General features: G+C 42.1%; 1 protein-coding gene across 5 annotated transcripts in view; it reads right to left on the bottom strand.

The window, feature by feature from the left end:
- Positions 1-13,902, bottom strand: part of cdh22 (cadherin 22) — a 736,258-nt gene that overhangs the window by 268,831 nt on the left and 453,525 nt on the right. For 3 of the 5 annotated variants that reach the window (XM_078555429.1, XM_078555426.1, XM_078555424.1), the window contains exon 7: positions 4,489-4,625. In XM_078555429.1, coding sequence (XP_078411555.1) covers positions 4,489-4,625 — 137 coding nt within the window. The remainder of the gene's footprint in view (positions 1-4,488; positions 4,626-13,902) is intronic. The other 2 variants (XM_078555425.1, XM_078555428.1) reach the window with 1 other exon arrangement.

The raw sequence follows: 13,902 nt of genomic DNA, 5'->3' as shown, positions 1-13,902 counted from the left end.
TGGTTCACTAATGCCCTTTAGGGAAGGAAATCTGCCATCCTTACCTGGTTTGGTCTACATGTGACTCCAGACCCACAGCAATGTGGTTGACTCTTAACCGCTCTCTGAAATAACTTAGTTAAGTCAGTTCAAGGGCACTTAGTGATGGGCAACAAATGCTGACCTTGCCAGCAACACCCACATCCCATGAAAGAATAAAGAAAAAAAAAAATCTCGTTCTACAAGTGAGGCCAAGTGTCTGTTTTGCTTTTTATGGTCTAATTAACCCACATCGCTACTTTTAGTAATTTGTGTATCTGATCCCTTTTCTTTTCAACCCCATTCAGACTCTTGCTATCCAAGCACCATGTAGTCTCCTATTCTTCCTACTACTATGCACCTCATAATTACCTACATTGAATATTATTTGGCAGCACTAGTAAGTTCCACTTTCTAACCATTCTCTGGGTACAAAGTTTCTTCTGAATTCCTAATTGGCTTAGTGACTATCCTATATTTAGGGCTTCTAGTTTTGGACTCTTCCACTGGTCAAATTTTATGCTGGGCTGGGGTCCCTGCCTCCTCTGGCCAGCTCGCCCAGCAACCCTTTAACAGCCATTAAGTGGCCAGCAGCTCTCTAGCCTCAGCAGTGCCCCGGGGGAGTGGTGGACAATGCTGGGACTGCAGGCAGTTCCAGAAGGTACATGCAGCTATGGAGCAGGACTTAAAGGTAAGTACACAGTCTCATTGTGGCCAGGCTGACAGTCCATGGTGGGCCCCTTTTTCAAAGGTGGAGGGAGTGCCAGATCATCAGAGCAAGGGGGAGGGGAAACCAGAGGCTAATTACCTTGGGGATGGCCTCCAATGGGCATTGGAAAAAAATGCTCATTCTTGTGTTTAAATCCTTCCATTGCCTCAATTTTCCATATTTTTATAACCTCCTCCAGCTCTATAACCCTCAAGAAGCCTAGAGACAGGATTTTCCAGTCCCGTCTGCCGCCGGGATCGTCCGGTCCCACCGAACGTCAATGGACTTTTGGCTGACCTGCCGCATACCCCACGGGCAAAATCCCGGCCTACGTTTCTCCAACTCTGGCTTCTTGTACCTCGCCCCTTCATTCGTGGCCATGTCTTCAATTGTCTCGGCACTAAATTCTGGAATTTCCTCCCTAAAATCTTCTTTGCCACTCTGCCACTCTCTCCCGCTTTCAGAGAATTCTTAAGACCTACCTTCATTGACCAAGTTTTTTGTCACCTGTCCCTGTGCCTCCTTTGACTCAGCATTAATTTTTTTTGAGTATGCTTATGCGAAGCACTTTGGAATGCTTTACTATGTTGAAGGTGCTATATAAATGCAAGTTCTTTTTTAACATACATTACATGCAAACTGTACTGACTGTTTATAAAAAAGACACTGGTTCTGATGGTGCACACATTAAGTTGCCTGATTATAAAGTCTGTCCACCACTTTTTTTGTGTAGAGGTATGACGAACTAAAAAACTGAGGACTAACTACAATGTCCCTTTGCAGTCTCTTTAAAGATTTTCTTTGATAAACATAATATGAATGGACTGGCATTTCATTAAATTTGAATCAATGGCCTTGGAATCGTGTCACATTCCATTGGTGTTTGCGTTTTTCAACCAAAATGTATTTTAACACCCAACAGTAAGAAATTAGCGAGATGGCCAATTAGGTGAATTCATGTAAGAAAGCTCTGCACAGGAATTATGGTAACCATAGACTGCTTTTTTTCAACCAGACACACATATGAAGCAAACCCGAAACTACATTTACTTCAGTCATTTGCATTGATTGAGCTAGGTATGATAGCCTAGTGGTTACGGTATTGGAATTCTATAGGATCACCTTTTCTCTCACAATATAGGTCCCTCCCCAACATGCATCCCAGCCCAATTTCCACAAGTGCAGGTCATCTTTTGCGACTTGTATTGGGAGCCATTTTGTTATGTGCCAGGATAGTACATGTTGAAAGGGAATTTAAGCATGGAGGGAAATGCAGCTGAATTTGATATTAGCCTCATTTGACACCCACAGGCCTCTCACCCGAGCTATTATTCGGGATAGGGAACCATTCATTCCTGATTTGGGTTTCTTCTCCTTCCATGGTGCTAAACATTGCCCTGACTGGGATCAACTAGCTAAGCACATGGAGCACAAACCCTGGCAGTGTTCTGACCTGTAGAGTCTAGGTCCACTCTGGATGTTCACTAGATTGCTGAGACATCAGGGAGCTATGAAATCGGTTCCATATAGAAAAGAGCAAGCATTATAAATTGAAGGACTGCAATTAAATAAGGCTTCTTATTTTGACATCTCTCTTGGTGTAATAAGCTATGAGCAAAGAGTGTGAGATCACCCTCTAGTGACAAAAGTTAAACATCATCTCCCATATGAGTTTCTGTCTCCCATCAGTTGGAGGACATCTATTCAGAAATATGTTTTTATTGCACGGATAAAATGAGAAAAATGAATTAGTTGCCAGGGACCAGATGCTAGAGGAGTATTGTGTGTATTAAACAGAAATTGTTTGGAATAAGGAGATATGGTGAACTGAAACACGGGTTAGTTGTATCATTCAAAGTCATCCACTTCTATGCATTCAAATTCACTCTGAAGAATGCCAGCCAGGTAATAGAATTATTAAATTAACATTTAACAACCACAAGAGAAATGTACAGCACTGGCATAGAATGCAAAGTGCAAAAGAAATAACAGCAGGATAAGCCCATCACATAGAATTTGCAGTAGAGAAACAGGTCATTCAACCAAGCTTGGTCATGCTGCTGTTTGAGTTCCACGCTAAACTTCTCCCACTTCTTTTCTTCTAATATCTTCTTCCTCATATATTTACCTAGCTTTCCCTGTAATACACCTATACTCATTTGTCTCAACTACCCTTTGTGGTTGCGAGTTCCACATTCTTACTGCTCACTGGGTAAAGAAGTGCCCACTGCATTCCCATTTGGATTTATTAGAGACTGTCATATGGTCTCTAATTCTGTTCTCACGCACATCTTTCCCCTCATCTACCCTATTAACTCATTTCATTATCTTAAAAATCTCTATCATAGCTATAAATCCAGATCCTGTGTCAAAAAAATAAACTATAGGCGTGAGGTGAGATGTGCAACTGGGCATTTATATGTGATGGGGAAGGTGATGACCACATAAGAGGAACTAGGAACATGAAAACAAATAAAATTCTGGGAAAACATTATTCACCTCATCAAGTTCATTCTTATTACAGAGCTGAAGTGTTTTGGGGAAAAGGTCATGGGATTACTTCAGGGATATGAAGATAGGACTGCCCTGTTTTGAATATGAAAACGTGGGAAACTGGTGAAGGAACCGTTCAGACAATAGATACTACAGTCACCATGTCCATATTTATCGGTGGTGTCTGGTGCATCTGTGGAACGTTGAGACAACTTTTTTTAAAAATGTGGCAAAGTACAAACAAATGGTAACATAAGGCTGCACAGTCGAACACAAAATAGTCCGGAACTTACAGACATGTAAACAATCAAGGCTACACTCAACAAACTCATGGAGGCTAATGGTCTCCCAGGCCCATTTATTTCTGAATAAATTAATTACTTGTACATACTTCTTGTCCCTTGGATTAAGTTATCCAATATGTTTTTTGATTTTCTCCTATGCCACTTTCCTCTCCATCAGTTCTCCTCACTCTGTACTATATGGTTGTCTATATTTAATGGTGGTGCCCCCAAAGCAATTCTATGCCCATGAGGTCATTAACTGACACAGGTCGGGGCTTCCGTCCCTTTAAGGACGAGTTACTGCCTCCAGGAGCTGCTTGCCAATCGGAGGGCGGGCAGCCCTTCAATCCCAGCAGCATCACCAGAAGCGGTGACCACTGCTGGTACTGCAATCATCCAGGAGAAGCCTCCCTGGAGGAAACCCCAGAACCTAAATGGGTCCAGCTCACCAATGCAGGCTCCCATGAGGCAGGTGGTGTTATTGCTGAGGGCAGGGGGGCTGTTTCAGCTGGATTAGTGGCGGTGGGGGGGTGCCTCCATGGGCCACAGGGATACCTAATCAGAAGGGATTCCCCAGCTGCACCTGCATCCTGCCCCCACCCCAGAGTGAGCAGACTGCCAACTTTTACTTGGGATACAGGGCCACTCCACTGCTGGTAGAATAGCAGCGTTAGTGGGGTGAGGCCACCACCTTCCTCCTGATTCAATATACCTTCCTTCCTCGGCCTCCAGCCTGCTCCTGTGGGCTGGATTAACTTCCACCCTCTGTGTGCATTTTTCCCATTATTACATTCTTATTCATTCTATTTTGCACCTGGCTCCTCTTTATAAATGTCCTGTGCTATTTACCTCTGCCGACTACACTCTTGTTTTTGTTCCTACATGCCAAAAAACATTTCCAACATGCAAACTTGAACTACATTGTCCTTTACATTGAGTTAAAGCAATCAAAAACCAAGCTGATGTGTTCTGAAAGTCACCAACCTGCTTCCATTGCGATCACAGTGATATTGTGCCATCCTGCTGTCTCCCGGTCCAGTCTTTTGGCAATAGTGATATCTCCAGTGTTGGCATCCACGTTGAATATTCTCTCCAAGTCAGTGTTACGGTCAATAGAGTACCTGTTAAATCACCATCAAACAACAGTGAGTTAAGAGCATTCGTGAGAATATAATATTGAATATAATTTAAATGGATCATTCCAAACCCCACTTAACAAAAAGTCAAAAAGAGACACTTTCATTTATATGGCATCTTTCATGACCAACAGAAGTAGGAAACCTGGCAGCCAATTTGTGCACAGCAAGTTCCCACAAACAGCAATTTGATAATGGCCACTAATCTGTTTTTTTGTGATGTTGATTGAGGGACAAATATTAGTCAGGACACTGGGGATAACTCCCCTACTCTTCATCAAAATAGAGCCACGGAGTCTTTTACATTCATCTGAGAGGGCAGGCGAGGCTTTGGCTTGACATCGCATCCAAAAGATGATACCTCTGACAATGCAGCATCCCTTCAGTACTGCACTGGAGTGTCAGCTGTGAGCTTTATGCTCAAGTTCTGGAGTGGGACTTCAACCCGGAACCTCGCAGATCAGGGGTGAGAGTGTGACCAATGGAGCCATGGCTGAAACCTATACTAATTAATGTCTTAATTTCAAACAGCTGAAAGGCAATTAGAGATTAAACTAAATTTTCATCAAATTATTGCTTGAGGTGGTCTAAACTCCAATGCCTTTGTCCAATCAAACTGTATTTAGATATTAAAAGTAAAGTCTGCTGTTATCATCTTTCTCTGAATTATTTAATTTGTACAGTTGATGCACACTCCACATGCTCTGTATTTTCCCAATTTATGAAGCTTCTTGCCACCTAAAGTATTCCCTTCCACCTATAGCTTGAGACCCCCATATCATTATTTCTTACTAAATGGCTAGGATTTGGAATACACTGTTTGACTGGGCAGGGTCAGGGGAGGGGCAGGTGGGAAGCTTTGGGGGAAGTTAGAAGGGTTGGGGGGTGGGAGGATTCAGAAAGGATATTGGCAGGGTTAGAGAGAAAAGACAGGGTTGGTACGAGGAGATGGGGATCATCGAGGGGGGTTTTGGAAGGGACTGGAGGAGACAGGAAGGATCTGAGGAGGTGATAATAGCTAGGGAGATGGAAAGGGTGAGGGGGTTTTTGGAAGGTTGAGGGGGTTATTGGAAAGTTGAAGGGGGTTATTGGAAAGTTGAAGGGGGTTATTGGAAGGGTGGGGGTTATTGGCAGAGTAGGGCAGTTATTGGAAGGGTGGGGGGGATTATTGGAAGGGTGGGGGGGGATTATTGGAAGGGTGGGGGGGGATTATTGGAAGGGTGGGGGGGGATTATTGGAAGGGTGGGGGGGGATTATTGGAAGGGTGGGGGGGGTTATTGGAAGGGTGGGAGGCTTGGGAAAACAGGTTAGCTCAGTAGTCTGTGAGGGGAAGGGGAACACTCCTGATTCTCCTGGTCCACAAGCATTGCTGGAAAAGGACATATTTCCTGATCCAGTCCCTTCAGTTCCCTAATTTCCGGAGGCCCAGGAAACCCAACCAACCAGTGTTCAGTTTAAAGTGGAGGCAAAATCTGAATACCACAGACTCATTAAAATATTAGAATGAGCAACCCAACCCATCTCCTGGGAGCAGGTTGGTTGCCCCCATCCCATCCCTATTAAAGCCTGTAGCGGTGAGGTGCGAGGTGGGTTAGGTTCAGGTTTGAATATTTTTAAATGTTAGCATCCCACCTGACCCAAATTCACCCCTTTTTGAGGCATAAAACTCTCCCCCTCCACTCCCCACTAAGCATTATCTGTGTAATGGGAGATGGTTGATGATAGGATATAAATAAACTGAATATAAATTCAGTTCTGTGACATTAATTAGATTTTGCATCAAGGGAACATTAAGACAGTTGTTCCTGAAATTTTGAGCAGGACAATTAGGCATGAAATAGAAAAACAAATCAATCCTGAATTATGGCTAGTTTTTGTGCTGTCAGCTGTGACCAACTTGGTTAATTATCACAATTTAATTTCACTTAGGTCCATTACAGCTGAGGGGGAGAGGGGGAGAGAGAGAGAAGCCTGGGGAGAGAGAGAAAGATTTTTTAAAATACCGCCTGCTTTAATCTTGCATCTTTCAAGAGAGAGAGAATGAATGCTGTGCCTTGTCTGAATACGTTGGTTTTCTTGGTATTTTCAGTTCCCAAATAGTTTGTCTTCATGGAGTTTGGCTGTTTTGCCTTTTTATAAACTTTGGTATAAACACAAGGGTATGTGGGGTCTCACTATGCATGTTGCATGATAAGTAAACACTGGATCCTGGCAGTTAGCTTGCTGGCTCCCAGGGTGGTGGGGCGGGGGGAGGGAGGGAGTGACATTTCATCGTTCAAAGGCACTCAGTGCTTGATCAATGAATGCAATATCAGGGAGTGGGGGGTCCACTGAGATCCACTGTCTCATCCTTGCTGCTGACCACCCTCCCTCCATCCCCCTTCCTCACGACTCCCTTACTGCCATCACTCACTGTGCCTCGGTCCCTCCTCAATCCAAGGCCTCAAGTGGGTGTCATTTCAGCAGCAGCCACCACCTCCCTAGTGGCACTGTTGAATGCAGACAAGTTGCAGCCAATCTGATTGGCCAGCAGCTCTCAGCTAGTGGGACCTCCACTCCCCGGGGTCCTTGATCCTGGAGAAGGCCTGCCGCTGGCCTGTGAGTGGCACAAGATGCAGCAGGCCTTTGTGAAAGGAAGTGATGCGAGGGTCTCACCGGCTCTCCAGCTGGCACACGGGACTCTCATTGTCTCCATTAAATCCAGTCCAGTGGGCAGAACCTTATGGTAGCAATAGGGGTCTCAACTGTTGGCTGAAGAACTGGCAAGATGCCTATGGCACCTCTTATTGGAACAGCCTGCCAAATCTTGTGCCACTCAGGCACTGGCTGGATTGTGAGTATCCAAAGTTCCATAAAAGTGTCGAGAATGTTGGGTTGTGCTTTAAGCTGTCCATTTAGTTCCAAGATTAAAAAGAGTTGGGGTCTCAAGGATAGCTAATCAGCATCTATCTGGATACAAGGTTCATGTGATGCACGTTGCCATGGTGATTACCTTTAAGAGGGTAAGGGTTTCAAAGATATTCTTGAAAACTCATAGACAAGGGCAGTCTGCCAGGATCTGAGAGAAGGAGAGCAGCTATTGGCAGCAAGATGCTGTGGTTGACCATGCAGGAATGCAGGTAGGAGCTCTTGCTTGGATTCGGAAGGCCAAATTCATGGGGAGTTAAAATGAAGCTGGAATATTTGCCTGGCTTTGGCTTATGGGAGAAGTCTCCAGGAAAACATGCACCATGAAAGACAGCTCTGTAATTAAAAGTTTCTAGGATGGGAAAGGAAATGTTCAGAAGTAAACCCTTGGGAGCTAAAAATCGGTTTGGATGATTCTGGGAGAATTGAATGTCTGCTTAAAGGACATATACCTGTGAAGTGTGTTTTTTTTGGTTGTGCTAAAAGTGAAAAGGGAAAAGTCTGTTCTGTGGTTTAAAGTATAAGCTGCTTATAAAAATAATGTTTAGTCAAAGGTACTTTTAGTCTGGTGTCACAGTAAAAGTCTTAAAACATGAAATCTTGTATTATCCTTTCAGCTAATAACTGGAAGTTCAAATTTATTTTTCAAGCATCGTCTGCCTCTATGGGGACCATAACAATATTATGTATACACTTCTAGTATCAGCTGTGGTTCACTGGCAGCACTCTCTCCTCTGAGTCAAAATGGGTTCCCGTCCCACTCAAGACTTAAACACATAAACTGGTTGGATACTCAGTGCAGTACTGAGGGAGTGCCGCACTGTCAGTGATACCTTCTTTTGGATGAGATTCAAAACTGAGGTCCCATTTGCTCGCTCAGGTGGATATGAAAATCTTGTGGAATGAAAGTTCTTTTATTTATTTTATTGATTTTTAAAATATGCTTCATAGACGGGAGCTCATTATTTTAACATTAAATACTTCAATTATTCTTTAGCTCATCCAAATAATCTCTCTATGCCTTTTAAAAACAAATTATATTACCTGTTTGATATCTGTGCAAAGTGCTTTTGGCTTCTCACTGACACTAAGCTTGCAGTGTGTAAATCAGATACTAGGATCTGAACTGACTTCCATGTGGAGCAGAGTGATATTCCTCCTTCAAGGAGTTTCAATCCCCTTTGATGCAGTTTCAAGTTAAGCCCTGAATGTGGATTCAGACTGTATTAAAGATACAACCGCAGTGAATCTGCTTTGCACAGATGTCACAGTGATAACATGAACTCATCATGAATTACCATTGAAATTGTTAAACAGTTTGGTATCATAAACAATTCTGAGAATCAATTGGGGAAGTCATCCTCCTGCAAATCTGGTAAATAGTACCAAGGCAATTCATAGAAACCTAAGTTACGCCAGTTGTAAACTGCATTTCCACTAGTTCTATGCTGATTTAAAAATCATTTCACCTGAAGTCGGCCCTGCTTAAAAAAACTGGCCACACTCCCAAACTGAAATAACAAGTTTTTACCAATTACGGGCCCTTTGCAGCTGTTGATGAAGACTCTGCAAATTGAGCTTGATTTTGTCAGCACACGAGCAATAGTTCTAAACATTTATACGCATTAAAAATCATTTAACTTACTAAGAGACTGATTAGTGTACATTAGTGAAATGAGCAAACGGTTCAGCACTTTTTTTTAAAGTAAATTTCAAACAGGCTGCTCACAAGTGCAAGATTAGATACTTTTATAAAAATGCTTATTTGCTGTGACAAATCCATTTGCAGCTGTATTAATAAAACTACACCAGGTTGCCCACTCTTGAACATATGAAATAATTCTTTACTGCAAGTAAAAATGAACAATTAGGTTCTATTACACTGCCAAATTGTGTTGGTTCATGGAATATTTTACTTTTGTGATTATGTAAATACATTTTATTGCTGAAAAAAGAGAAATGCTGTCAAAGCTTTTCATCTTGCACCCATCAGGACAGATTCACAAGAATACCAAATCTCAAAGGGAACAACAATTTATATTGCATGGGAAGAGGGTGCTGATTGGTTGGCAAGAGGACACTGATTGGTAGAAGCTTTGCCATGGAGAATGCACCAGGGAACAGTTAACAGCCAAACTTTGTTTAAATTTAAACCAGGCAGGTCAACTCTGATTGGTCAAGGAATTGCTATGGGGAATGAACCAGGGAATGGCTATCCCCCATGTTTTTGTTTAGTTGAAAAAGACACAGTGCATGGACATGTTCTTTCTGTTTGCAAAGCACTTTTTAAATACATTTTCAAATAATTTTTAATTAATAATTTTAAAATACTTTTTAGTGGGAATTGTAATATTAGCAGAGAAATTTCTTGCACAATTTATTTCCAATCTCCTGATTGTGCCCAAAGCATTACTCCACACTTACTGTGAGAATATTTCAACTTAAATCTAAATCTAACTTAATAAATATGCTGTAAAAAAATTATCAAAAGTATTCAATATAATAGATAAAATTTTACACCTTATAATAATGAGTCACTATTATTCTCCCTTTGTTGCTGAATAAATAAACATTAAGGTCTGTGATTCCTGTAAAAGTTCGTTACAGCAAGGGTGCCATTTGGGAGCACAACAATAGGCCTCAGTGCACTTGGCCCAGGTCGGGGGTGGGGAACAGACACCAGGCAGTGTTTCCATCCCTGTTCCTTCATCATGTTTGACTTTTACTGGAAACAAGGAAATGTGAGGATGAAGTCAGTGATACCCCAGTTAAAAATCCCGCTGGCATTCACTTTTTAAATTCACATGTGAAAAGCAAACACTTCGACAAGATGCTTGGAGGTCAGCCAATGGTCATGGGCATACATCTCAGCACTCAATGAGTCAATGGGTACAGTGTGGCAAAGCCAAAGCACAGATCAACTAAAATCCATGTGGTGTGTTGCATTGATTCTTTCACATTTGTCAACAAGAATGCATACTTGGCACAAAAAAAATGCAATGAAATGTTATCCCACAGCTCTGGCCACTAGACAGTACTTCTCTTGAATTCTTGATATAAATAAACTAAATTTCTCCATAGTAAAAATGTCAGTCCATCAAGTAAAAATATAATTGCTTTGGGAATTTCCTGATGGTTACTTTGTTAATTGTGCTTCAATTCCTTTATCATTAAATAACCTGATCCCAGGATGAGCAGGTCTGGGAGGTTTTATGCAATTCAACACTTGATAGCACAAGTGATTATTTCTTAAACTGCTCTTAAGTGGTAATGATAATTAATTGCTAATTAGTTCTGACTGTTAGATTACCCTGATTATTAATGCTGATATAAATCTGTTACTGAAAGCTATTAAAAGACAAATAGTAGAACTCTTCGCTTGGGCACAATTTAAATTAGTTATACATCAGAGAACAGCATTGTTCAAGTTTCATCCATGTAGTGAGTTTTATTTTTTTCCCTCTTATCTCTTGTGATTACTTAACCTCAAAGAAAGAGAGAAAAAACATTCAAAGTTGCAGATCAGGGCACAATTGAATGATTCCTGCTGGACAGTGAGCAATTATGAATGTTAGATGATAACAGGATTGTGACTTGGCTGTGATGGTCTATGTACTGAATAGCCTGGCTCCAACAACAACTTGCATTCACGTAGCATCTTTAGTCTAGTAAACTATCCCAAGGGGCGTGTGTGTGAGTAAACAAAATTTGACACCCAGGCTGCATGAGACGATATTAGGACAAATAAACAAAAGCTTGGTCACAGATGTAGGTTTTAAGGAACATCTTAAAGGAGAGAGGAGTTTAAAGATAGAGATGTTCAGGGAAGGAATTCCAGAGCTTAGGGTCAAGGCAGCTAAAGGCTTGTCTGCCAGTGATGGAGCAAAGGAAATTGGGAATGGGCAAGTGGTGAAAATTGGAGGACCACAGAAATTTCATAGGCTTGTAAAGCTAGAGGAGATAACAGAGAGATTTAGGAATACACTAAAGGGAATAAGGAATGGCCATTTGGGTGAGGATCTAAGGGAATTCAGATGGGGGCTGAGAGAGGGAAGGAACAGGGAACAGGAATAAGAAACCTAGCTAAAGGGCTGAATGGAATCAGCCAAATTCCATGAAACAAACTGAGCATGTATAATGAGGCTCCACCTGGGTGATGAAGGAAGCTTTTTTTGCAGCTGAGTTCTGTGCCCTTGGTGCCCTTGTATAAAACCAACACCCTGTGCCATCTCCTACAGCAAAACAGCACTCTCACATGGCCCTCAGGATTGTGGGCAAGCTGTACAATGTACCAGCCTGCAGAATATAGGCTATACTGACAGATGGCAAGTACTGAGGTAGGCCATACTGCCTGGATTGTACATACTCTACCAGAACAGAAGATTTGTCACTGTTTATCCACATACTACACTATATTCATGGTTTGTTAACTATGTTGTTAAAGATACACAGGTATGAGATCATATATGACGAGTCAGTTGGAACACTGGGGTTGTAGTTAAGAGACAGAAATCTGCAAGGCTGCATCCTGTGAATAAACCTATCAAGGAAAACAACTGTGTCCTGTTCCATACTTCAGCATCTGGCTTGGGTCCATTTAACATGGTCGCAGAAAATAGTTTACTAAAGGTGAAGAATGGAAGCTAAGATTTTCTTTCTGACAGAAGACTAATTGGAGTTGCTTTTGAAAACAATGGCTGAAACCAAGTGTTAAGTGTCAAGATATGATTTTCCACTGATGTTCTCTGAACCTGATACATATGACCAATGGAAAAATGAGATAGATATACGGACATCAGTTGCATCCTTACCAAAGAGAAAGATGCTTTTGGATTAAATGTCTGAGGCTTTAAAAAGAATTCCTGGGAAAACAAACATTTCCAGCAGCCTTCATGGCACAAATGGGATGTTTGGCTGTAAAAAGATGGAGGATTCAATACTTACGGCATTTTGAGATAGTTCAGATATGAGGCGCAGCCATTAATACAGCTGAAGAACCATAAACAAAAGAAATGAGGATGGAGATGTTTTGACAGACCTGGCAGACAAGAGGAATGGAGTAATAATAACAGAAGAATGAACCCTAGGAATGCCTGGGCCATTATAAACAGGTGTTTCAGATGTGATTCGAAATATCATTATGCGGTAAATTGTCCAAAATTAAACAACAGGTTTTTGAGGTGAGGTTTGGAATGGGGCGATGACGATATTGATTAGTCTGAGGGAATTGTACTGGTCACAAGAAGCTTCAGTCGGGTAATGAGTGTACTAGCCACTGATTCATTTAATTTCACTGTGTTGGACAGTGGTTGCACATCCACAGTGTGGATGATTAATTGAAATAATATTTGGATTCACTCAGTAGTAAGAATCGAAGAAAGGTCAGGGAACGTGGAAATTATATTTGCTTCAGGTTCAGGGATGACAATAAGTTAAAGTCACTGAAATGAATGGCGATTCCACGTAGAATAGCTGGAGTAAGCCATTTTAATAGACTGGTTTCTCACTAGATACTACATGGGGAAGATTTTCCCTTTGTCGGGCTGGTGCAGCGGGCGGGCCTGGGAATGGCTGCGAGACTTTACCGCCACCTGCAATTGGGCTCCAACCACGATTTCACGCTGGCTGGCCAATTAACGCTAGCGTGAAAGGCGTGCTAAGAGCCTCGGCGCTGCCAGGGTGGGTGTGGGAGGAGCGTGAGCGCTGAAGTCTGCGCATGTGCAGGGAAGCGCGCACTGACAGCTCACTGAAGGCACAGAGCTGCCTCAGGAAGCCGAAGGATTTTAAAATGAAAAATAAACGTTTTACATATGATACAAACATGTTCCCACATGTGACTCAGTCACATGAAGAGGGACATGTAAAAAAGGATGTTCAAAATTTTTTATTTTTTTTAGTAACCGTTGGAAACCCACCGATGGATAAGTTTCTTTAAAAATGCAAAGGTCGCCTGGCCTATTCATCGCCTGCTAACCAAATGGTTGGGTGGGCAGTGAAAAATGCAACTTAATTAATTACTTAAGGGCCTTAATAGAACTCTTAATTGTCAGCAGGCACACTGCCGACTAGCACGTGTGTCTGCCAACCGAAAGATTGCAAGAGTGCACAATGATGTCGGGACGCTCGCCTGATGTCATCGCGCACTATTTCACTCCAGTTCAGGTTGGGTGCGCGCCCACCTGTGGGACAAACAATTCTGCCCCACATATAATATCTAGTGAGATACCCTTGCTGTTGAGCAAGCCATCCATGAAAAAGGCAATAAAATTGGACCTGGAACATGATAAGACAATTTTGAAAGTTGGTAGATTTGCAATTTACCCAATCAGGACATTTTTGCATTCCTTTGACAAAA

The sequence above is a fragment of the Cetorhinus maximus genome, chromosome 13 (genome assembly GCF_964194155.1).
Source record: "Cetorhinus maximus chromosome 13, sCetMax3.hap1.1, whole genome shotgun sequence".
NCBI lineage: Eukaryota > Metazoa > Chordata > Chondrichthyes > Lamniformes > Cetorhinidae > Cetorhinus > Cetorhinus maximus.
This window is presented reverse-complemented; position numbering and strand designations above follow the sequence as displayed.